The sequence below is a fragment of the Syngnathoides biaculeatus genome, chromosome 15 (genome assembly GCF_019802595.1).
Source record: "Syngnathoides biaculeatus isolate LvHL_M chromosome 15, ASM1980259v1, whole genome shotgun sequence".
Lineage (NCBI taxonomy): Eukaryota > Metazoa > Chordata > Actinopteri > Syngnathiformes > Syngnathidae > Syngnathoides > Syngnathoides biaculeatus.
The window spans coordinates 14,465,121-14,490,765 of NC_084654.1; the positions used below are offsets into that span (position 1 = coordinate 14,465,121).

Consider the following 25,645-nt stretch of genomic DNA (forward strand, 5'->3'; position numbering starts at 1 on the left):
CTCAACGAGCCTACAGGGAACACTCCTTCTTCTTACACGAATTACAAAGTAAACTTGTGCAATCAACAAGTGTCTGTTTGACCGTAAGACGAATTGCACATGTGGATCATGTAACGGTATATTGGCAGCCAGGAAGGAAAGAGAGGTAAAATACTGTATCTACCTCGGTGCTCCCTCTGAGTCATAAATGTTGATAATGAAAACTACATGCTTGATTAGAGGCAGAGTGGCGGATAAGTGCAGCATTACAGCACAACTTGTGCAGTATAGATACCGAGGACTCAAGAGGAGAGGCAAAGAAGAATCCTTTCTTCCTTTTCCAAACTTTTGATGTACCAACAGGGTGAGTTTGACAATTTAGTAAGATTTAAGTAACAATTTGTACTGAACAAAAAACGTTTTTGTATTATTACTAGGTGGTATTTTTACCGTAACTCAAGTATTCCCAACCACTGTACTGTGGCCATTTTAACTTTATAAGTGTGAAATTATCAGGCGTGCTGTGGGAAATGTTATTATTTCACTTAATAGGTCTGGAATTAGTTATTTGCTACAGATGTTCTATCTTTGAAATCAGTCACTGATGGTGTAGTGCTTCACACGCCTGCCTTTGATGCGGGCAGAGTGGGATCGATTCCAGCTCAGTGATGGTGTCGATATCTGCCCTGCGACTGACTGGTGACCAGTTCAGGGTGTAGTCTGCCTTTCACCCAAAGATAGCTGGGATAGGCTCCAGCTTTCCAGCAATCCTTGTGCGGATAAGTGGCTTGGATAATGACATGACAGGATCTATCTTTGTAAATCTATCAATGGCAGTGATGTACAGCGACAATCATAAAAATTAAATGTGATTCCACCCGATGGCTGATGGTAAATGAACCTGTGCATCCACCTGATTCCGTCTATAGAATAGAATAAGTCGTGGCTTTCTGCGAGTTTATTGGGTTTTTGTTCAAATAAACTGGCCCTGAGTTAATACTGAGTAAGGACTATATTATTATTTCAGTATGCCTTTTGTGACATCTTTGTTTGGTGGGGTGCTGAGATTTTTCTAATGTAAAATATGCCCCTTGGCTCAATGTAGTTTGGAAAATATGAATCCCTAACTGTATGGAAAAATACACATTTTCTTTTCTTTTTTAGGCAAATGCCTTTCACTCATTTATCCTAAAGCTGCAAACCCAAGAGTCCATGGAAGAGGGATCTGGGTTTGTTTGTGCCAGCACTGTGGCAAAAATGGATGAATGAATGAAATTACGTGACAACTTCTGATTAATATGCTAATCAGTGTCCATGATTTGTTGAGGCAGGTGGCCAAAGTTTCTGACCGAGGCTGGTAGGCTTGTATACCGAGCAAGCAAAGCCTCAGTGGAAGTTATGTCCCTAGGCAAGGACTGAGCCTTCGCCAGTTCCTCTCACAACTCACTGCAGGGTTGCACTAGCAAACACAAGAGCCCGGACCATGGGACCAGCCCATCCCCACAAGCGTCATTTAACTAACTTCACCCTTTACTATATTGGCAAGATACACCAGAAATAACACAGCTTCAATTCTAACATTCCAGTCAAATCCTTTTAAATTATTTTGACAGCAAATTTGCTGAAAAGAGCAGCCTGTCCTCCATAACGGATGACAACGCAACATTATTTCCCCCAGCGCTATGAGCACTGGGTCACTGGGCGCGGCTGAAATAATATAAAACTGAAGCCGGTGCTGAGATTGATGGTGGGGTTATGGGCAGTTAAAAAAAGAATGGCTGGACTGAGTACCATTGCCTGGAGTCTCACAACTAACTAGAAATGCACGGCTGTAGAAGACCAATATGCATTACGCAGGAAATCCAATAATTGTTAAGAATACACATGCATGCATCTGTCCATCCATTTTCTACATGACTTTAGGAGAGCTGTGGGGAATACCCTGAACTGGTCGCCAGCCAATCAGAGGCACAGGGCCCGTGCAAAGAAGCAATCACATGCTAATTCACGACAATGCACGTCAGTCTGAAAGTCTTCAGTCTTCAGTGAATCTAATGTACCGTGCATAGTTTTTGGAAAGTGGAAAAAAGCCAGAGTACCTAAAAAAACAGGATAGCTCTCAACTGAAAAGTCGACGTGCTAACCACTAGACCAGGAGTTCACAACCACCGAGCCACAGATCAGTACCGCTCTGTGGAATATTTGGAGCCACACAGGGAGACTGAGTGAAAACTATTTTTTTTATTCATCAGAGACTGAAAGTTTTCTTTTGAAAATTGGGACCTCCACCCGTGCCTCTGTACACGTCAAACAGCATTCCAAACACGAGTAGACAAAATATTTAAAAAAAGGCCAAATGATGAGACAGAAAAAGAAGAAGAGTTGATGACTTCCAAGAACTAGAAAGCTGCATTGTTGCGACAATGAGAGGATTCATACTTAAAATATAGCTTTATGACAGTTCGTAATCCCACCCTTAACCCGCTCAATGTAATATGTGGCGACAGGCTCGTAAATAAAGCAATGAAGCCTTCAAAACTGCCAAAAAAAAAAAAAGTGACTGCCATGTTTCAATTTCTTTTATCCTCTCTCGGTCAAGTTTCTGAAATAAAAGCGACCAAAAAAAAAAAAAAGATTATAAAGTTGACATAACAAATACACTTCAATTGTCACAGATACCCATTACCCCAAGATGGGACCAGAATTTTGAGAATAAAGAAGCACAGGGCTCCCAATAATTATAACTACATTGACTGTAATGGTGTATTGTATTCTTAATCATTTTTTCATTTGTTTTTACGCGGGCTAGTCAAAATAATTAACTTTAATATTCCTTGACGTGAAACCGGTCCATGACACACATAAAAAAGATTGTGGACATCTGCCCAAGACCACTGTGCTGCGTGTATTTATATACTGTAGTTAACCATCAGTTTCCAATTATGTCACCTCAAAACACTGTTAGCTGTCTTTTGAATGGCACTGAATCTATGTTGACTGATCTATGAGGAATTGAAATAAAATTGGTATGGCGTAGCTCAGTGTTTTTGCTGCAGTGTATTACTGTGCCTTGACAGCCGGTCCGCCCATCAAGAGTGTCATATCCATCAGGACAGACACACATGTAGGAGCCTTCAGTATTTAGACACTGTCCTTCTCCGCAGATTCCTGCGATGGTCAAACACTCGTCAACATCTGCGGCATGAAAAGAAAAGACAAATTAACTTCATTAAGGATCAAAACAAGGAGGGAGGGAGACAGTTGTGCTTTAAAATGCATACACCGTACCTCTGCAGGAGGTCCCATCGATCAGCTCCAGGCCAGCAGGACACGCGCAACTGTAGGATCCCACGGTGTTGGTGCACTGACCTCCCACGCACAGGCCCGCGTCCTCACACTCATTCACATCTGTGTTCAAAACACACGCACGTCATGACAATGACACAACCTCACCAGCTGGAGATCAAAGTGTTCTTTTCCAAAGGTTCTGTCATCTTCTGTTACTAATTAACCCTTTAGAGTGGGCGACCCATTGAAATAATTGTTGCTCTTGGAAATTACTACAGCACAGTACTTACTGTCGTGCTTACGTCATTATTACTCATTGTATTGTTATCATTACAGGATCACGATGTTTTATTTCATCCATTCATCCACCCATTTTCAACAGCACCTCTCCTCAATAGGGTCACGAGTGAGTCGGATCTTATCCCAGCTGACTGTCTCTGAGGAATAAACATTCACACTCACATTCACAGCGCTCAACAATTCAGTCTTCAGTTAACCTAAAATGTATGTTTCTGGAGAGAAGGCGGGAGAAAACCCACTCGGTCATGGTGAAAACATGCAAAAGCCACACAGAGAGGCCTGAGCTGAGGTTTTAATCTCGGAAGTGTGAGGCATGTGTGCTAAACATTTACCCACAGTGCTGCCATTACATAATGCATTTATCATTGTTAAAGCCCAAGTGTCATCCCTATAAACATTCTAAAATAGATACTGTAATGAAAAATACATATAACATTATTCACTTCAATATCTCTACGAAAAAATAAATATGAGCGGAGAGCGCGTCATCCATGCGCAAAGTTGCGGAAGTTTCATTTGACATCCAAGTGGTCGCCATATTGGCTGCAACTACTGCCCATGACATCACCCCAGACATTCGCCATTGAAAACACACTGTGCCACCTGCTATGGGAGACGAACACGTCCCTTCTGACACAGAAGCTCTTTTCGAAGAAGAGAACATCTGACATGCGAGTGAAGTAACCAGGGCAATATTACCCTATCGTTTCAAACCATATTTAGATGATATGCAGATCATGGCCAAACCACCTCCCCGCCTCATCCACCTCACCGATCACGGCTGTGATAAAAACAACGCCACCCGCCCCTGAGCGATGATGACTCCGCTTCCAAACCGCCTCCCCGTCCGATCCACTTCCACGGCGGAGATGAGCCACCCTGGCCGGCTCGGCCTTGTCGACAAGGCCAGTGGCGATTCACAAGGCCTACGGAGGCCGTCCTTCAGTGGCTGGTGCACATTTAGCCCGCCTACTTATGGATCATTTGGAGCCCATGAAGCTTTCGTCCTTTGCACCTGTGCAATCCATTTTTCATGACCAACCGGATCATTTGGAAAAGTATGAACACGAAGGAACAACAAGCTACCTTCCAGCAGGTAAAACTAGTATAAACAGACGAGACCGATTGAGTGCACTACTGCCCTGTACATAACTTCCTGCTTCTTCTCAAAAACAAATCCCTCGAGAGGATTTTCATGGCAGGAGTTACAAAAAGCCATATATGTCAAAATCATGTTTTGTGGCAAAAAAACGGATCAGTCAATACCGGCTGCCGTTTTTTCATTAATAACATACTAAAAATCATCCATCCACCTTTAGGCAAAAGCACTAAGAGGTTTGCAAGGCATTAGGTTGCATTAACCTATATGGTTTTTACCATGTACAAAATCAGCAATTGCACTCTTTCACTTATGCATAATTACTGGCAGTGATTCTCAAACTGTGGTTTGTGGGGTCTTTTTAGCGGCACGCAAAAGAATCACTGCCGGATCATCTCACATTGCTGGTTAATCCAACCAAGATGACGTACAGTACAACACATGGCAACAAACGATCACATACCGTCACATGAAAGGCCATTGGTTGCCACGGTGAAGCCAGGGTCACAGGCCATGCATGAGAAGGAGCCCACTGTGTTGGTGCAGATGCCCGTGGGACACAAACCTGGGGTCTGGCATTCGTTGATATCTAGGAGACACCGGAAGCAAAGTCGAAGATGTCTTCTTGCACAAATAATCCACATTGTGGAAATGATACATCTTTGCTGTCTGCTAATATTATTACGACGCAGTGAGATCCAGCCCAAGTCCATTGTATGAGGTGCTGTAAGAAAATCTTTCTTAATGTGATCGCACTGATAGTATTTTATCAAAACGGACACAACATTAAATATGCAAGACGATCATTGACTGCAAAACAGCCAGCTATTCCAGGTGGTGTGTAATTTCTGGATAAACAAACACTGACTGCGATTGCTGTTATGTGATCACTAAAAATTCCACAGACCAGCGAAGATTGTATTCTTTAGAGGGAAAAGACTGTGGGTTATCATTAAGTGATGGCTCAGTTTTCCCTTTGGGTGAACAGAGGGAGTTCCACATAGCAAGCTTACTGTGGAAGGATGCACAGCGGTTAACTTAATTTCAAATTAAGGCCTTAATATTTCCCGTTGTATTATTTAAATCCTATCAGAGGCTGACATGGACCTGAGGTTGTTTTGTGAAACTTTTTCCCAGCGCAGAGACACACATCAGTGGGGGATCATCCTCTCGGTGTAGATCCCCACTTCCATTAAAAAACACGGAACAGCATATGTGAAAAACCGAGGCCACGTTTGAATTAAACAATCATCCGGTTTTCTCATTCTCATGAAGTCAGAGTCAAGAGAACCTCCCGAGATTGGTCAAAGGAGACTTTGTATTCCATTGGTCTCATAAACAGTGCCATGAAACACTAAGTGATACTCTAAATTTCCTCTGTAATCATGTCGAGGGTCTAAAGAAATCTAATTTTATCGTGGCCAAGATCCGGTTAGATAATTTCGATGCTGACAGTACAAACGAGACAATATGAGAAGGTAAGCATGACGGTTGGCTTACCCTCGCAGCCGTAACCGTCCTCAGACAGCTGCAGGCCGGATTCACAGTCTCTGCAGGTATAAGATCCCTGGGTGTTGGTGCACAGCTGGCCTGGGCACACGTTAACTACCAAGCATTCATCCACATCTGGACACAAATACACGGACACATCATAACCCAGATTGCCATCTCCGTCTTAAAACAAATACTTCCTGCCAATTCTGTTCAATTAAAAGTCATTGGAGCTAGGAAATGTCAACACGTGTATCTTTCTAGTTGATTTACAGGATCAGAAGAATATGACATCATGCACTATTTTGAGACTGATGTGTATTTGTTTTGAGGAGGAGTTAAAATAAATCAGTGCTTGAGGAAATGGGGTTGATCAGCCAGCTATGATGTGATGTCTGAGAGATGGGACATGTTGCATCGGTAAACCTGAGCCAGATAGAACCCCAGGAAATGGTACATTTACACACAAATTCCACTTGGGACAAACATCTGCAAACATCAGGCAGCCACAATTCTCACCATCACACTGCTGTCCATCCTCGGAGATTTTGTAACCAGGCTGACAGCTGACACATGTGAAGGAACCCTCTGTGTTTGTACATGTTCCCCGGGGGCATGTATTGGGCAGTGCGCACTCGTCAATGTCTGGCACAAAACAGCACAGGATATTAGACATTCACTGGAGGAAAACACGAATGGCCACCGCCAACAAAAACACCATGACAGATCTTTTCCAGTGTTGATAAGACACATGCGAAACTATGCATGGATCCATTTAACATAAAATCTGGGTAACCAACCTTCACACAGCTCTCCATCATATGACACCGTGTAGCCTGTGGGGCAGTTCTCACAGGTGTAAGAGCCCTCTGAGTTTAGACAGATGCCGTTGGCACAGGTAGACAGCGACTGGCACTCGTCAATATCTGGGTGGAACACAACAACAACACCGTAGACATGTTTGGACCTCACTCGGGTAAAATGTGAAAGGAATTCTCAAGTAGGAAGCTTGTTTTGTCAAGGTGCCCAGTATGTGTCAAAGAAGTCCTTTTTAGAACAAATGGTTTTCTCTGTGGAGCGGCGCCGGGGGATTGAATCTACCTTCACATCTTCGGCGATCTGGAGACACTCTGTAGCCAGCCTTACACTTGGTGCAGGTGTACGATCCCGCCGTGTTGGCACATACGCCACCGAGACACCAGTCACCCTGAGAACACTCGTCCACATCTACAGACACACATTCAGTGGGGTTTACCAAAGAAGTCACACATTGTCGAAATTGCCAGTTTTGGTCAGTAAATGTACTTAAGAGCTTTACCAAGGCTTTCCACTGAGTCCGCAGCAACAAAATGTACAAAATGTCAAGAGAAGTGTAACAAATTACATCCAGATATGACGTTATCTAATTTTAGACAGGAATATTAATATATGCATCAATTTTGTATTGCTTCTGTCCACATTAGGGTTAGAGGTGAGCTGGAGCCTATCCCAACTGACTTTGAGTGAGAGGCAGAACCCCAGTTAGAGTATTAGTGTGATTCCCAATTTCTGTTTTATGAATTGCACGATGGTAATAAATAATGTTTTTCTTTTTGCTTGATATTTCATTCATAGAGCTCTAGGATGAATGTTTTGTTTGTATTTTTGAATCGTGTGTATTTAATCGTAGCCCTGCAATGCCCTGGTTACCAGTCCAGTATGCATCCTACACCTCAGGTCAACTCTGACCCACCCTCCACCCTAATCAAGACAAGTACTATAGAAAATAGATGGAAAGATATCTAATAGGATTATATATATATATATATATTTTTTTTTTAAGAGCTCCCAGTGCCATGAGGCACATTATGCTACAACTGCGGTTTCTGTAATCTGTAGTTTTTTTTTAACAGGAGCAGGTGAATGCCCTACTGCCCCACCCCAGGCCCTGGTATTCCAAAGTGGTCTCCCCCCCAAGTACTAGCCAGGACCGACCCTACTGAGCTTCCGAGATCGAACATTCTCAAGGTAGTTCCCGGGGGACACAGATTCTACCACTTATAAAGCATCACATCCACTCCACAAGGATTACCGTATTTTCTGCACTATAAGGCGCACCACATTATAAGGTGCACCTTCAATGACTGACCTATTTTAAAACTTTTTTTCATATATAAGGTGCACCGCATTATAAAGCATAAGAATAGATGCTACAGAAGAGGCTGGGGTTACGCTATGCATCCATTAGATGGGCTGCGCTAAAGGCTAAATATTGATCCATATATAAGGCGCACCTGATTATAAGGTGCACCTTCAATGACTGACCTATTTTAAAACTTTTTTTCATATATAAGGTGCACCGCATTATAAAGCATAAGAATAGATGCTACAGAAGAGGCTGGGGTTACGCTATGCATCCATTAGATGGGCTGCGCTAAAGGCTAAATATTGATCCATATATAAGGCGCACCTGATTATAAGGCCCACTGTTAGCTTTTGAGAAATTTAAAGGCTCTTAGGTGCGCCTTATAGTGCAAAAAATACGGTACAAGTAAAATTGAACGGGATCCTAATCATGAGCTAGGTTACCCCATCGGAGAACAATCATTTTATCAGAAGGGCGAACAAACAGTGTAAAACAGTCTCGCGTAAATGAAGGCACAGATATAAGGATCAAATTCTACCTTCACATCTCAAGCCATCATCAGAAGGTTCAAAGCCAGAATTACAGCTCTGGCATGTAAATGAACCCGGTGTGTTGATGCAGATTCCTTCAGGACACTTTTTACCAGATATGCACTCATTAAGATCTAATTAAAGAAAAAAATGCATGTTTATTGTGCCTGCTATCAGCTACATAGAACAGCACGATGAAATATCCAACAGACCTTGACAGGCTTTGCTATCTAAGCTGACTTGGTAACCATGGTCACAGGTGCAACTGTAGGTACCCTCAAGATTGACACAGCGTCCATTAAGGCAGACCCCCGGAAGCAGACACTCATTCACATCTGGAAAGAAGACAGAGTAGAAAATGGAACGGTGCCTCGGGAAATAAAAACACACACTCGGACTTTTTGCAACCTTTTTTTTTTTTTTAAATAAAAGCTTCAAATTTGCCATGGAGCTTCTGCAGTAGCACGCGTGGAAACTATTTACACAGCTGTTACTTTGTCATGGATTTTTCTGGCTGCTGACGACTTACCTTGGCATACGTTGTCCAGTGAAAGTTTGTAACCCTGGAAGCAGTTGCACCTATAGGAGCCCTCGCTGTTGACACACCTTCCACGTCCGCATATGTTTTGGTTCAAGCACTCATTCACATCTGCAGACATGGAGGGCCATGATACTTTTAGTTTTTCTTACAAGTTGCAAATATGTGCCTCTGGGTTTTTCAGACAGTAAAATAAGTAGCCACAGTGTTTGGTATACTGTGCGAAAAAGGAAAACATAAGGGAAAGCATTGCGAGTGTGTAAAATATGAGCTCTATTTAAATGGAGACATAGTCCGACTCATTAGGGCCTTTTACGATCTGGGGCAGGAGCTGTCCTTTCGACTTTATGAGTCAGAGCTGTTGATCAGCTTTTACTACTTGTGGAAAAACCTTGTGCAGGGATATTGTTTTGTGGAGGATTGATTTGTCAAGGGTTAACAACACAAAACAATGTGTTACAGGAATATGTAAAAATGCAAAGCCAGAGGACTCGATTTTACATAACTCTTAGAGGAAGGGTAAAGTAATTTCTCAGGTATAATGCACCCTGAAGTATAATGCTCATCCCCAAAGTTGACCTAAAAAAATCAGGAAAACCCTTCTACCAATGTATAATCTCCACCACCAATTTGCTGCTACCTAAATGCTCAGAATATTAGGAATGATCTGTATTTATATTTTGTTAGGTTTGTACTTGTATTGTTTTTCAAAAAAACTGTGCGTACAACAATCATTAATAATAATGTGCATGTGGTGATGTTGCGGTAATATAATCTTGGGACAGGCCACAGGACACGCTTGTCCTGGTCTCTGTAATTGTCAGAACAGAATCCCTCAACCAACTAAAATAAATGCTCAATGATGGCACAACATTTTATTAGTACTGTTAACACATTTTTGAGTCTTAAAAATATAAACCATTTAACATTAACAAGAAGCTTCTGACTCATCTCCAATCCGAAAAAGATCCATCGTAGCTTTATTTTGTGCATCGCTGTGGAACTCATCATTGATGACTTGAAATATTTTTTTAATCCCAAGAGTTTGGGTGGCGCAGCGCAACCTCACCCCCTCCATTCGGCTCCCCTTTCACTATGGCGTCAGGTGGCTATCAAAACAAACAATGTGAGCTCAAACTACATAAAAATAGGCACATTTTTTAAAAAGCGAGCTTTTCAATTGTGTGCGCGCTCCTGGTTTTTTTTTTAATGTCCCCATGACGCTCGTATTACATAGTTTGAGCTCACATTGTTATGATACCCACCAGATGATACCCACTAGCCGTTGTAGTCGACATTTTTTTTGTCTTAGTTGAATCAAACTCATGGGCAGTCGTTTCTGATCTTTGTTGCAGTAGCAACAATCTTGCTACACTGACAATCATAAAATGCAAGCTCCCAGAGGAGCTCTGAGAGCTCAGGTTGGGAGCGCACATTAACGTAATATATATAAATGTGTAACATAAGACATCGAATATCTTATCGAAATGTATATGTATACGTTTTTTACCACGCGATGTACCTGTATACGACTACACAATGTGATTATATTTTTTTGTTTTCATCCATACCTAAATATAGTGCGCTCTATTTACTTTTTGAAAATATTTTAGGAAAAATTTGTGCATTATTTTTGAGAAATTACAGTACTCATTCGTTTGCAAAGGAGGTGGAACAATAATACAAAGAAGTGATAGAAGGAATTAAAACAGGCCTACAAAAGGGGAAAATCACAGATTGGGTTTTGCTTGGCGAGATGCAGTCATGCGGCCTTCCCTCAGCCTGTGCGATAATCTTTGACAGGGCAATGGAGCTGTTCACTATCACAACGGCAATTAAGCTTATCCGCGACCCGGCCAATTGGGCGCAAATTGCCGTACTCCCGTCAGATGACTGAATCAAAAACTGGGAAACTGCCCGTTTATCCCGGACGAACGCCAGTAGGCTTGGATGCGGATTATGTTGACAAAATGTTTACCTTTAACCTCTCATCTGCTATTTATTCTTCACAGATTGCTACAGATTAACAAAGTAGTTCATGAGGAGTTCTGCGTGGAAACATGGCAATTAGATGATGCACAAACGCCAATGACTTTTTTTTTTTTCAAGAAGACATCACACTAATGAAAAATAAATAAATCAATGGCAAGGTGAGCCAAAGTAACACTTCTGAAGTCAATTTCATTCGGTCTCTGATCTTTTCGCATGTATGGAATACTCAAGCCAGGATCTTGGCTTTCCAAACAAATTAGAGGGGTGCAAGGTCATGGAGCGGGGATGTGGTAAGTCACACCAGTCAGGGTGTTATGTAATTAGGCCACGTTAGGGTTCAGCATTAAATTCAACGCAACACAGACCATATGTGCTACGTGCATTCAAATCTGGTAGACCGTGGCGAGAGGACACGATGGTTGAGTGAGAAGATTTGTTTACAAGTCGGGACCTCTTCACAGTTGGGAGTTGACCGTTTGACCCTCCTCATACATCTGCAGTGACAGGCCCGTCCCCTCACGTAGCCTGGCAGCGCTAATCAAATCCTACCGGGCCTCCAGTGGGCCCAACAGTACAGTAATCAGAGCTCTCCAACAATAACACGCTGTTTGTTCAAGGCTGTGGCCAAGAGAAAATATTTGGACTCTTCCGAATGGAAGTATTATAAACAATCTTTTCTTTTTCGGGGGCCACTGATATCAGAAGATCAACAAAAACAGTGAAGATGTTTAAACAATGTTGTGGATTTTAACATGGCTGCCGAATTGATATTTCATACATGAAGGCACTGAATGGACTCAGCGAGACGAGGGCAGAGTACAACACAGCCGTCATTGCTGTGGTTTTCCATGTCGGCCTCAAACATTGCATGGTGGGCATAAAACATCTACGGTGAGCTTGTTTGATGTATAAATACAAATGTCTTTTATAAACATTTTAACATGTGAACAAAAAGAGCTCAAATTCAGGCAAACCAAGGCTGTTTAAATTTGGTGCTGGATCACAGACTGTCGGCAATTCATTACTGCCGGGGCCTTGTTGCCATGTCAACTCAGCTGGATCTGGCAATTCCATTTGGGAAGAGCAGCTTTTAAATGTAACCTAATGCAAGATAATTTCCAATAGTCAGAGGAAACCTGACTGATTTCCATTGCAGCGGTCTCAGGGAAAGCTTACACAACAGTAATATATTGAAAAAAAATGTTTCTTTGTGTTTTTGATAGTTTTAACATACAGACGACAACATTGTCCAAACAACCCTTGTTTCATCTGCAAAACCACTAAAAATGTTGTAATAGGCATACATGGTGGGCCAGTACTGTAGATGTCATTCTTCAAGATTCCTTGTAATCAGTTTTTTTTTTTTTTTTTTTGGTATGCACAAGCTTACTTATTTGTTTTCTGTTAGGTCTTTGAAATAAACTGAAAAACTGAAACAGATGTTTTCGGTGAGTACAAACGCTACTACAGGGCCTCGTTCCACCATGATTGTTTTGGTAGCCACACATACTGAGACTGAGAACTTAAGTGCACTGCACATGTCATCTGTTTTGACAGATTTCCATGGTTTACATGGAGACATCCATCTATCCATTTTCTGTAGGCTCATGAGTGAGCTGGAGCCCACTCCGGCTGACTTTGGGCAAAACGAAGCTACAACCTAAACTGGACGCCAGTCAATCGCAGGGCACATAGAAACAAACAAAAATTTCACCTCACTTTCACACCAACTGACAATTTGGAGTCTTTAATTAACCTAATAAGTTTTTGGAAAGTGAAAGGAAACTGGAGTACCGGCAGAAAACCCATGCTAGCAAGGGAAGGACAAGGAAACTCTACACAGAAAGGCCAGAGGCCAGACTCAAACCCCCAACCTCAGAAATGTAAGGGGGAAATTTAATATCAATACAAACTGCCATTTTAAGACAAAATTCAAAATGTCTGCTTTTTGTTTTTAGTCTCCATCTGTTTTCCAGAGCCCTTGTAATCATTTGCGTTGCGGGTGTGCTGGAGCCAGTCCTAGCTACCTTTGGGGCGACACGTGGGCTACATGCTGGACTGTTCCCCAACTAATCCCAGGGAACATATCAACGAGCAACCGTTCACACCTACAGTACATTCACACCTATGAACAAGTTATAGTCTTCAATAAATGTAACGTGCGTTTTGGAACAAGACAGAGGACCTAAAAACACACACACACACACACAGACCACACAACCTCCACATTTTTCTCTGCTGTGTTACCTTACCTACACATCTATCGCTGATAGGCTTGAAGCCAGGGCTGCAAACCTGGCACTGATAGGAACCCACAGTATTGGTGCAACCACCGCTAGGACAAGTGTTGGGATCTTGACACTCATCTACATCTGCAAGAGTAGAACATGACATGATCCTTTAGGGGTTGTCAAGCGCAATGCATGTAGACAGCTTGTAAAGTGAATTTTTTGGGGACATTTCACCTTCGCATTGGCCTCTCCAGGACTTGGCAAAGCCACTGTCACATTCACAGGTGAAAGATCCTTCCGTGTTGGTGCAGAGGCCATTCTGGCACTTGTTGGGGATGTTGCACTCATTTATGTCTGCAAGAAATATGTAAAAAAAAGGAAGAACATACCATACATAATCATCCTCAGAATGAGTTGCCGATAGACACATCTAAAAATAGCTGAAATTGGAGCTACAGGTGGCATTCATCTATTGCAAATGTGACACTGCTGATCACCTTGACAGAACTTCCTGTTCTGGGTGATCACCTGGCTGTAGCCGCTGAAGCACTGACAACTATACGAGCCATAGCTGTTGGTGCAACTGCCCTTTCCACCACATGGCTCATCCTCACACTCATTCACATCTAAAGAGTCAGTGAGAGGGGAAAGACAAGAGACATCTCACTGGCATCGTATATCTAAGTCTCCGTGGTGGGGTCACACAGGTCTCTCATCCATTTGTCTCCCAGTTGCTTACCAATGCAGTTGGTCTGCAGAGCACTGAGTTTGAAACCTGGTTCACACTGGCAGGTGTAGCCAGTCTGCACAGGAATACATTTCCCACGGCCGCAAATGGAAGGGATGCTTGCGCACATGTCAACACCTGATAAAAAGTCATGAAAGGTCTGTAATGCACTCAGTCGGTTTGCAACAAATAGACAACAAAGCTGATTTATAGTTGCGCAATATGGTTTGATGGTGTAAAGTGAAAAAAAACCCCGACATGCATCTCTATGGGAGCCATTTTGCTGTTTTATTGGGTGGAGGTCTTGGAAGACAGTTAACAACTCTGTTCTAATTAGTGCTTTAGTGTGGACCGCTTACAAAGCCCACAAAGAACCAAGTAGAGCCTTACATTGGTGTTGGCTTGTGGAACTGTAGTAAAATACACCAAACTGGACCTTGTTTGACGAGCAAGAAAATATATATATATTTTTAGGATTATGATGAATGTTGATGATTGGGGCCTAACCTAGCTGACTTCGGGTGAAAGGCAGGCGACACCCTGAACTGGTTGCCATTCAGTCACAGGGTTGCAAGCGCCTAAGTCAGGCGAGAGATCATCAGGGATGCCATGAGAAATTTTCCAATTTCATAGAGATAGCGAGAGCGAGAGAGAGTGTGAGAGAGAGATCTTTGTTTGCTTGTGTGCCTTGAGAATTTTTCAATAGGTGCACTGACTCAATCAACATTGGAAAACATTGGAGTAGGAGTATGAATAATTTTGGACATGAAACTTTTTGTCAGAATGTACTGTGTAGGCATAATCCAAAATAATTGAAAAAAACACATGTTGAACTTTTTCTAATATTTATGTGTATTTTTCGCTAAACAAACTTTAATTCACGTTTACTGCACATAAAATCTTACAAGTTAATTTCCACTACTCGCCATGAAAGTATCCACCAACAATGAATTTGACAAAAATGAAGACAGTTGTTCATTGCACGTTGTTTCTCCGTAATTATTCCCTTTTTCAATGAAATTATTTCAAAAGGGCTTTTTAGTAAGTTGACACGAAAATATATACTTCCGGGCTATAAGAAGCGACTTTATTCACACGCATTCAAGCCTGCGGTTTATGCAGTGATGCGGCTAATTTGTGCATTTTTTCTAACGGCCGCAAGGGGCCACTCGAGCAGAAAAGGTAAGAGTGAGACCGGTGGAATATATGTGCCGGGGAAGTGATTTTTACCAGTCCGGCCCTGTTAGCACTGCGGTAGCGTGTTACTGCCGTGGCTCAGTGATTCACAGTGACTTGCGGCTTTTACACAGCTGCGGCGTATGTATGCACCAAATGGTATTTCCTTTACAAATGTACTGGGTGAGCCTTATAACCAGGTGCGCTTTGTAGGCCGGGATTTACGATAATCAATGGGTCTGCATATACTTTTATAATACACGTTTTACCTGAGTCGGTGAGGGGTGCTTCGTTTGGATCAGGCTTGGCTGGTGAGTCTGTATCAACTTCTGGAAGCAAGAATAATGTTAACTATGTTGTAATTGGGCCGAGTATAAACTAACACTGTGCCTAAATTATAGAGTGCTTGTTTTAAAACTGTCACTCAGCAGGCAGCTTGAAAGGGAAAAGGATCTATACTTTTTTCATGTTAAAAATGGAACAATAGCAAGCTGACAACAGTCAAAATTGGATTGTCATTGTTTTCACTGGCGCAGGAGCAGAGCATGCCCAGACTATAATTGGCAATACTCTGTTAAATGAAAACATTGCACAAAATACATGATCAGATTGAAGAGAGTAAATCATACAATAGTTGGTCTTTGATTGTAAGAAATAAAACAAATTGGAATTTTAAAGATCACAAATGTAGTAAATAGTGTAAGGTGTGTACGAGAAAGGGCATGGCAAACAATACCTGGATATTTCAATGGTGAGTCTGTCACAACAGCTGGCTAGAAAACAAGAACACATTTACAAAGATTTCAGTTATTATAGGAGCACAATATAGCAATGTTTCCTTTTTTTCCTTCACAATATGGCGGTATATTGTTATATGATCATAATGAACATATGTCAACATTTCAATAAGACGTAAAAAGAGTTGCAACACGGACGAAGAACTTACCGGGCTCAGAATTTCCACATCTGGCAGAAGATGACAAGAAGAGGAAGTGAATCAGTGTTGCATTTCTATTTAACTTACATTTACTAAACATGGAGTGAACATATGATACCAATCTAAAGAAAAACCCTCAAAAGCCACAGTTTGGATAACGTGCAAACTCATCAGTGCACACTTCAAATTTAGGCACATAAAGTTATCCTCTAAGGCAGTCAAATAAAGTTGTGTTTAAGAAAATTGAGTGACATGGAAAATAAACGTCAAATAATGAGATGACTAGCCATTAACATTTACAGAATGTTAATAGATAGCTGTGTAAATCAAAATATTGTAACTAGACCAAAGATTAGTTAGGGTTAGGCATTGAAGACAAACACTAATGCACCATCAATGAGAAATACTTGGGATTTAATGGCTGTAAGCCACGGATCCAATTGTGTTCCATGTTGCATTTATTTGGTGAGATCAAAACGTCTTGTTGATGTTTGGTTTCTTGGAAAAATTGAATTTTATTAAATCACTCTGCAGCCTTGTCATGTTTATACTATAGGGGTTGTGGTAAAAGTGTTTTTATGAAGCAACTCTTAAATAACTATGTGCACATTTAGTAAATATTTATTCCATTCAGAATCAAACTTACAGTACCAAACAAGTTCTTATCACCTTCAGGCTGTCGTGCTGATTCTCTGTCTGGGAAAAAGGTCTGGGGGGGCTGCTGTGGAGTCACAGGTTGCCGAGGTGATTCTGGTGACTCTGGGTACTCTGGCCATTGGGGTATTTGAGGAGTCTGTGGGTGGGTGGGATATTGAGGATGGGAAGATGGCAGCTGAGGATGTGTGGGGTTCTGCTCCTCCCAAGACAATCCAGTACTTTGAAGATCATCCTCCCCGAGCTGTCGCAGAGAAATCTGCACATCAGAGCGGGAGTAGGTGTATCCGTGACCAGCCGGGCAGATCTCCTTGAAGTGATCTGTTCGTGGGAAACACAGCAGCAAAAAAACATAAACCAAAGTCGATACTGTACTGATACAGTATTAACATTGGTTTATAGGATGGTAAGCAATGAAAACTGGACTTGTGACCAGTCTTGATTGGGTACCAGGATTCAATTACTGTGACATAGACCAGAAAATACCATGATTTGTCTGGCTAAACCACATCAACAATTCCCATATAGCCACATCTTGGGGCTAAAGGTGCAACAGTTGATGGGGTTTTTTAGAAAAATTTGCATCGAATAAGGTGACCGGATCATGCATGTTAAGGTCACAGAATTATCCATTTTATGTTTAACTTTAATTTTCTTGTTATTGAAGCAGTATTACATTGCCTCACTCTTGGTCTTGACTTCATCTCAACTCTTCAAAGTCATGTGTAATGTCTTGACTGGCCTTGATTTCAAGCCAGTCTCACGTTGCCCAAGTCTTGAGCTTGTTCTAAAATTCTTAGTCTTGAGCTTTACTTTGTCACTACTTCTCAAAGTTTTTGTTTTGCCCTGCCTTTGTCTTTTCCTTAATTCTGGAACACATTGTTTGGTTCTTGACTTGGTCTCAATTCGTCAGTCTTAAGGCCTGAAAGGCCCCTGTGTCAAAGTACAAAGACAACGGTAAAATGGGTGCGGCGCAGGAATATCCCATAAAAAATTCACGGCAGCAACTCAGAGTTAAAACTTGTTATTGAGCTTTCGAGTTCCAGGAAAAATGGTTGTAGGTGTTTTTCAGCCTGAGGGTGTGAAAGAGTGCGTGAAAGCCTCCCGCAGATACTTCTCAATAAGTTATTTTTCTATTGGCCAAAAGTTCGGGATAGTGGCACACAACAATCATCATGCCTGCTTGCGGTTTAAAGTACAACTGTGCCAACATACTGTAGCACTTCAAAAGTACCCCCCCCCACCTCCACTCCCATTGAAGGAGCTTTCTGACGTCATCACGTCAATGCGTCAAAATAGAAAATTTTTCTATCCAACTTGATGCTGAGCCTCAGACGCCCTCTGCATTGACGCGACACTCGACGTCTTGTCAAAATGTGCTTCTACCTTTGCATCAAAAACAATGAAGGGAAAAGAGGAGGGCGTCAGACACCTTTGCCAAGTGCTGTGTGAAAGATTCTTTAGTTTGGACTTAGTCAGTTTTTGCGGTCCACACTACCACGCTACTGCAGTACTGTACAGTACTCGTCTCGGGCCCCAAACACGACCACAGTGGAGGGTGTAATTGTGATTCATATTTAATCTCCAAATGCCATCTGTGCAACTGTATTAATATGAGGTTTTCCAAGAGCAGTGTCTATTATAAATTAATGGTGGACAAATGGACTCACTCTGGGCTACCAACAATGGGTTTTGGAAAGATCCTGGCATATTTCCACAGCCAAATAGCTGAGAATCATGTAGTACTCACTGACCTCTACTAATTGCTTGCTAGACGGACAGTAGGAGTCCAGCAAACCTCAGTGATGGTGAATCCATTACAAAGAAGAACCACAGTTACAAGGGAGAAGCGCAGTGTCCCCTATTTAACCTAAGAGCAGGAACTCTATGCCAAAAGGATCTGGAAAAACAATGTACGAAATGTCAGCTAAATATGGTGTAAGTAAAGGAGGGAATTTTTGGATGTTATAAGCAAGCAAAGGAGGGAAACGTGGATGAAAATTGGGCTCGATACGATCTACAGCAACATCATAGGAGCTGGGTTGAAAGTTGGGAATAAAAGGTGGCAGGATCCAGTTACCTGGTCACAACCAATAGAACTGAATGCTTTGTTCAGAACACGACTCAGACACTGTGTCAGGCTGTACAAAAGCCAGGCACAAAGGCGATGCGTCACTCCTGGTCCAAGTAGCACCATAGGGGTCTATGATATTTGATCTGTGACGATCCTTATAATTCACTGGCCAGTCCATAAAATTATCCCATTTTCCCCCTCGAACTTTGAATATCACATTTGTATGAAAAAACGTTGACAGTTTCCTCTGTTTTTTTTGGCCAAGGTATTTAGTTCTGTTTCTGAGCTTCGCCCGTCTGTTAGTGGGATTTCTCTCAGTGGACATTAGCGATAACCCAAAAACTGACTCCCACTCTTGTGCAGCCTCCAAAATATGACAAACGTTATGCTTTTGGTCTTTTTCCACTTCAAACACATTTTGGTTCTTCTGAACTCATTTGCACAGCTGGCAGACAAAGAAGGTGCTGACGAACTGACTGACTCAATTAATTTCTCTGTGAGATCTCTGTCAAAAACACTGACAACCTTTGCGTTTATAGAGCAAAGGATTACTGCACTTGTAGCATTTCAATTCTACAAACAACAGCAACTGAGCTAATATGTGCTCTGGAAGTAAAACTTTAGATGGAGTAATATGTTTGCAGATAGAGGACATTTGACCTGCAACAGTAATTGTATGGACATACCAGATCCGGGCAAAGGGCAGCGATCACAGCCATCTCCCCACGCTTTGCCCACGCGGCTGCAGCAGCAGATCTGCTTGGTGATGTGCTGGGAAAGCGGCAGCGAGCATGTGCCCGCTGACACCGATCTGTAGCAAAACGCCTTCTGGTCTGAAACTGCCTTGTCAGCTAGGGAGAAAACACACCAATCACATTAACCAATTTAACAGACGGGTTCAGATTGCTTATCACTTGGAAAAAAAACTCTGCTGAGGAATTGTGTCACTGAAAAAATGTTCGGGAAACAAACCGAGGGTTATAACCCTTGTTAATACATCATAGCAATCCCTAGACATTATGAAATGTAACCTTGAGAGATTCGAGCAGTATTAGTACATTACTAAGGACCTCGACTTTCATGCCTTTCCGTGACTCTTTGAGTGTCTCTAAATTTGTTTTGGAACATACTAAATAAACTCTTATGGCCACAACATCCTCGATGAAGCCTGGCAATGGCGAAATACTGTTGATCAATTGTTAGGTGCTAGCTGGGTTTCATGATGCCAAAATGGGAATAGCTTGATGACGAGGAAAGTTAAATATCAATTCTAATGGACCTTTCCGACCTGTCAATCACTCGTACAATAATAGCCAATCAGATAGCCGCATTGTCTTAACCCTTGGCTTGACATGCCCCTCTCGCCGTATTGTCCCAATGCTAATTGTCAGTAGCGTGCGCTTAGAAAAGTTCATGTTATGAAAAAAATCCAATTCTGATGAAAAAATATCCTGCTAAGTTACAAGGAGCCCGCTTGATTCATTTTCCAAAGCCTAAAACACTGTTGACGAAGTGTCTACAATGGATGAAGGCTTGCGGAAGACCGCACGTACAACTAAGTGTGGACAATATCAACAAACATAACGCCGTATATTCGAAGGTAAGTGAGGGAGAAGTATCTTCGCTGAGTTTGATTGAATTATTATCAGTGCTTTATACACTGCAGGAGAACAACTTTTACTTTTTTAGCGTATCACTGACCTGCTGAATGAAGTGTGTCATGTTTTATGCCGACGAGTCGGGTTAGTGATACGTAAATGCGCCATGTCATACAAGAGAAACGTCTATTTGCCTATTTGTATCACATCCGACTTTAAAGACAGAGCACCGGGTTCCATTACGAGCCAACACAAATGAATACACCCACTCACTTCTAAAGACTACTATGATATTACTCGTGATCTTTCCAAGTAAAAAGTACTCATCCTGCTTTACATGCACAGTACAATTCCACTATTTTATCCTGTTGGATTTATATATGAAGTTTGTAAGGTGTCAAACTATTTTGTATCGGTGGCCAATGTTTCGCTGTAACTCTGACATTGCGTCCTGCTCGGTCCAAAATCTTAATTCCGTGTACATATCCTTGCGTGAAATAGTTTGAGACCTCTCTGTAAAACTCTCTTGGACAAGTCTGATGCATTTGGCAAAAAACATACCCCAATATTATCTGGAATACGCAATATAGAATCGCCTACAGCCATGTTCTGTTCAATCGCCATTTTGTAAGCTTGTGGGACATGGCTAAGGGGGCGGAGCTTAGGATCGCCATCAGAAAGGTCCATTGAACTGGGAAATGTATGGATTGATTCATGTATCAAACATATGGAAAATCTAATTTGCTGCACCTGTAGAGGTCGTAGTGTACCTGAAGTTCATCTTGATGTTTCATCCAAAAGTTGAATATGCCTAACATTTGGTGCGTTGTGGACTTGACTCACCCAAATGCTGCATATGCTAAAATTTGTGTAAATGCCTGACGCTCATTGTACACAATTAGACTTTCCAAGTATATCGAGTGTGTATTTTTTGTGAGTGCTCAATGGAAATTGTCAGTCTAAAACTAAAACAAAAAAAAGGGTATATCTCCAACAAGCAGGCCAAAATTCCAAATGTTCGCGAATTGAATTTGACTTAGTTAAATCTTACAGGCTGAGGTACTATCGCCCTGAGATTTAAAGCATACACACACAATACTTACAGACGCAGTGGCTTCTGGCAGGGTCCAACATGAAACCAGGTTTACATGTGCACCTGTAGCTTCCTTTGGTGTTGAGACACTCTGCATTCTTGCAGATTTCGGGCAGGAGGCACTCATTGATATCTGTGAAATATGCATTGCGTCAGCCATGTAGCATTGTTTTTACCTTGACAGGTCGTGTTTGAACCGCAAATGATCTCCTCGAAAAGAAATGCTAATATCACATTTCTTTTATATTGAGTATGTAAAGCTGTCACGCTGTAAGACCAACAATTATGTCATTTTTAGGAATGGTTTACACAATGACAGATGACAAAATACGAGAATGATTCGTACACTTTAAAAAATGCCAGCTGCTCGGAGGTGATGATGAATGGAATGCTTTTGGTTACCCGACGGTATGAAATACAGGAGAAGTGATGACATGAAGAAAACACATGCACAAAGGAAGTGATCATGATATTGCTCCAACGTTCATTCCTTTTAAAATCAGAGAGATCAGGACAAATCAGGCAAATGAGGATTAATTGCTTTACATCATCACCTTCTATCCTTTACACGTCCCAGCATATTCAGATGAGGTCAGAGGGTCCAGCAAGCAGTGGAATTTGCAGCTCCAGAGGCAATAAAACAAGCTGGCCAGTTAATATGCCAGCCAGGAGCCAGAAGTCAGGAGTCAGACACTTTTTTTTCTCCAATTTTAGCCGTTACAGTCGCACTGGGCACCAGGGTTTGTTATTCTGTATGTAAAACAACTGGAACATCGTGACGTTTTTTTCCCCCAACTCGACCATGACAGCCGACCACCTGACATTCTCAAAATCTCAATTAAATAGCCTTTGTTTTCTTGTTGACTGCTTGGAAAAAGTGAGATTAGAGGGAAAAAATGTAGGGCAAGTCTCTGTGTTGCTTGCATTCTTTAGTGTAACTGTAGTGTACTGTTGTGACATGCCTCACTCATTCCCTTCATATCAGGAATTATTGCGAAAGACCATGTAATATTTTATATGCTATCTTGTAAAATATTCTTCACACAAGGATGGGGCCTTTGGTTAAGTTTAAGCAGTATGTCTTCTGGTCAGAGTTCAGGTTAGCCTTGCGCTCAGCCTTCATCACATGGGGTCTCTAATCCGTGGTATGGTTGAGTCCAAGATTAGTGCTATTGTTACAGTCTACTGCTGGGTCGACTGGGATTGATGCTGACTTTGAATGACATCCTGCCATGACGAAAATTAATCTCAACATCCCTTTTGACTTAGAATGCGTGGTTGCTCACGCCGGCATTTCGCAGTAAGAACACAGATGCAACACCAAATGTAATTAAGCAAATACTTGTGAAAGGTTTTGTCTTATCTGATGGTGTCTTCTATCCTTACGAGACCACTTCTAACCCTTGTACAGGGAGTCCTCGGGTTAAGACAGTTTCGATCTAAGACGTTTCGACTTTACAACGCCCGTCCCCCGTCCGCCATTTTTTCTGGCTAATGCTTGTTTTTTCACCCTCCTTTTTAGACATTATCGCCCCAAAGAAGAAAGCTGTGTCTTTTAGCAATGCAGCCTAAAGAAAATCCATTACCATGGAAACGAAGCTCAAGATCAAATGATTGGAGAAAGGAGAGACTCCGACACCTCCAAGGCTTCAATCGGTCGACCATGGTGACAATTTTAAAGACAAAGCCGGTATCTTAGCGCTTGTGAAAGGGTGCGTTCCTATGTCGGATGCAATGATCGCAAAACAAGGTTCTTTGATACTTGTCGAGATGGAGGGGATTGAGGACCAGGTTCCTTCCCAATAGCTGAGCACAGCCTCCCTTCTTCTTCTCCATCCACCTCTCAGCAGTAATGCTAAGTGCCTCATCTTGTTCATTTCAATGTATTTGTTTTTTTATACTAAGTATTTTGATGTAAATTCTGACCTTAATGGTGGAATTCGACTTAAGTCAAAATTCAAGTTAAGTCACTCCTGTAGGAACGGATTGGATCTCATTCATAGACCGAGGACTACCTGTAATAAACTATATTCAATGGTAGGATTACAAAGGACCACTGGAAAGGAAATTGGCTACCAAGTGTTTTAGCCTAATGGCAGTATTATACAATTTATTTGTGGTCTAAAACCAGACATACCGCATGGGGGCAAAAGTGCATCATTCGATAGTAGTAGAGTACCAGTAGGAGAGTACTAAAGCAGTCTTTTGCCTTTAAAATAATGTTTGCATTGTTTCCCATTTAAATCATTAGTATTTAAAAATACTTAAATGTTACTATTTTACAACCAACAATACATCTCAATAGCCTAATTAATATGGCTCAATTAGTAAAAGAACAGGAAAAACCTACAAGTGTCAACATTTAGAGAAGCACTTAATTATAGCATATGTGACGTGATACAGTATATGTTTCCGAGAAAGTACACTCAACAGCAGTGGGATGGAGTGGAAGGTCTACTAGGTTGGCATGCTAGGCACCACTCCAAAAACAAGGACAATATATATATATATATATATATATATGAAAAAGTCTGTTTTTTCTCTTAGGCCCTTTCAGGAAAGTCCCTGGGGAATGAAGCAACAGCTGAAAGGGACATTAGGCTTACCAAAAAAATACCATGGGGGACTGGCAGCTTGGCTGTTTTTGGAATTCAAGAAATAAGCAGCTGCAACGGAGGAACATCTTGAAACGATCGCATAGGAAAAGCATGAATGAATTAAAGATACATTATTTTAGCTGGTTGGCATTGCACTGAAAGACAAGTGTGCCCTTGTCTACAGGATTTTTTTTTTTATGTCTCTCAATCAAACACTCGTAGCTGTGGGCCAATAAAACAGCTCAGAAATCAGACGGGACCACTAGCACCTGCAAAAAGTGAAGCCAAATAACATCTTTCTACCAAGCAGTTCCTTTCAAATTAGCACAATATGGGCCTTTTTGTTTTAATTATCAACTCAAATTGTTCCAAAACTCCAAGTTTAGCTCAAATTCTTTCTTGAATATTTCCGAAAAAGGTCCAATCTTTCTTTTGTGTTCGACTTTGGACTTTCAACTTCAATTTCAACGGTCCGAATGGTGCGATGTCCGCATTTTCGACACTGTGTGTGGCTCCTTCAAGCATGACCTGCCAGACAGCTGACAGCCAGCCCCCTCTGGGATGTTGTGATGAAGCGAAATATGCTGTTTTCTTTTCCAGGAATGACTCAATGTTGTTTTTTTTAACAGACGGATGGACAAGCTAGCCAGTCACATCACATCTCCTCTACTACTGGTGTGGGCCAGACTACCGCATAATTCTCCTACATACTTAAAGATACCCAGTCAACCCAATCAAAGGGTGATGGTGAAAGGCTAATTGTGGTCTTGACCTGTCCGCCGCAGGGGCCGCGCACACAGCGAGGAACACTTCATTGAAGTCCTCAGGGGTCCGTGTATGTAGAAAACATATGGATTTTTAGCACATACAGAACACTCTGTGACTGTTCTACACACACACACACACATACACAAAACTTGATGCTTACCTTGACAGTGCGTCACGTTCATTCTTTTATATCCGACAGGACATTCCACTTGTCCATTTGCAATCACTGCATATGCTGTGGAAAAAAAAAAAAGAGACGGCAATGTTTTATGGTTGCAAAAACACTCTCGAACACAAAGTATTGCATTCATCACTGATGTAGACAGGGAGCTCATGTTAGAAGAGGAACGTATAATTTACAGATGTGAGAATCTTGGCAACAGAAACATGAGGAGACCTACAGCTGGGCCCCATGGGACCCCGAGAGTGAATGTATGTTAATGGATCC

General features: G+C 41.8%; 1 protein-coding gene across 1 annotated transcript in view; it reads right to left on the reverse strand.

The window, feature by feature from the left end:
* LOC133513438 (latent-transforming growth factor beta-binding protein 1-like) overlaps positions 1 to 25,645 on the reverse strand; it is a 118,763-nt gene that overhangs the window by 27,230 nt on the left and 65,888 nt on the right. Inside the window, exons 9-29 of the mRNA XM_061844244.1 lie at positions 25,358 to 25,432; positions 21,843 to 21,965; positions 19,828 to 19,992; positions 17,083 to 17,388; positions 16,423 to 16,442; positions 16,213 to 16,249; positions 15,746 to 15,805; positions 14,313 to 14,438; positions 14,071 to 14,199; positions 13,808 to 13,927; positions 13,595 to 13,714; positions 9,342 to 9,461; positions 9,025 to 9,147; positions 8,821 to 8,946; positions 7,259 to 7,384; positions 6,958 to 7,083; positions 6,677 to 6,802; positions 6,167 to 6,292; positions 5,130 to 5,255; positions 3,268 to 3,387; positions 3,049 to 3,174 (exon numbers count right to left, since the gene is read on the reverse strand). Of these exons, the coding sequence (XP_061700228.1) occupies positions 3,049 to 3,174; positions 3,268 to 3,387; positions 5,130 to 5,255; positions 6,167 to 6,292; positions 6,677 to 6,802; positions 6,958 to 7,083; positions 7,259 to 7,384; positions 8,821 to 8,946; positions 9,025 to 9,147; positions 9,342 to 9,461; positions 13,595 to 13,714; positions 13,808 to 13,927; positions 14,071 to 14,199; positions 14,313 to 14,438; positions 15,746 to 15,805; positions 16,213 to 16,249; positions 16,423 to 16,442; positions 17,083 to 17,388; positions 19,828 to 19,992; positions 21,843 to 21,965; positions 25,358 to 25,432 (2,526 nt within the window). The remainder of the gene's footprint in view (positions 1 to 3,048; positions 3,175 to 3,267; positions 3,388 to 5,129; positions 5,256 to 6,166; positions 6,293 to 6,676; positions 6,803 to 6,957; positions 7,084 to 7,258; positions 7,385 to 8,820; positions 8,947 to 9,024; positions 9,148 to 9,341; positions 9,462 to 13,594; positions 13,715 to 13,807; positions 13,928 to 14,070; positions 14,200 to 14,312; positions 14,439 to 15,745; positions 15,806 to 16,212; positions 16,250 to 16,422; positions 16,443 to 17,082; positions 17,389 to 19,827; positions 19,993 to 21,842; positions 21,966 to 25,357; positions 25,433 to 25,645) is intronic.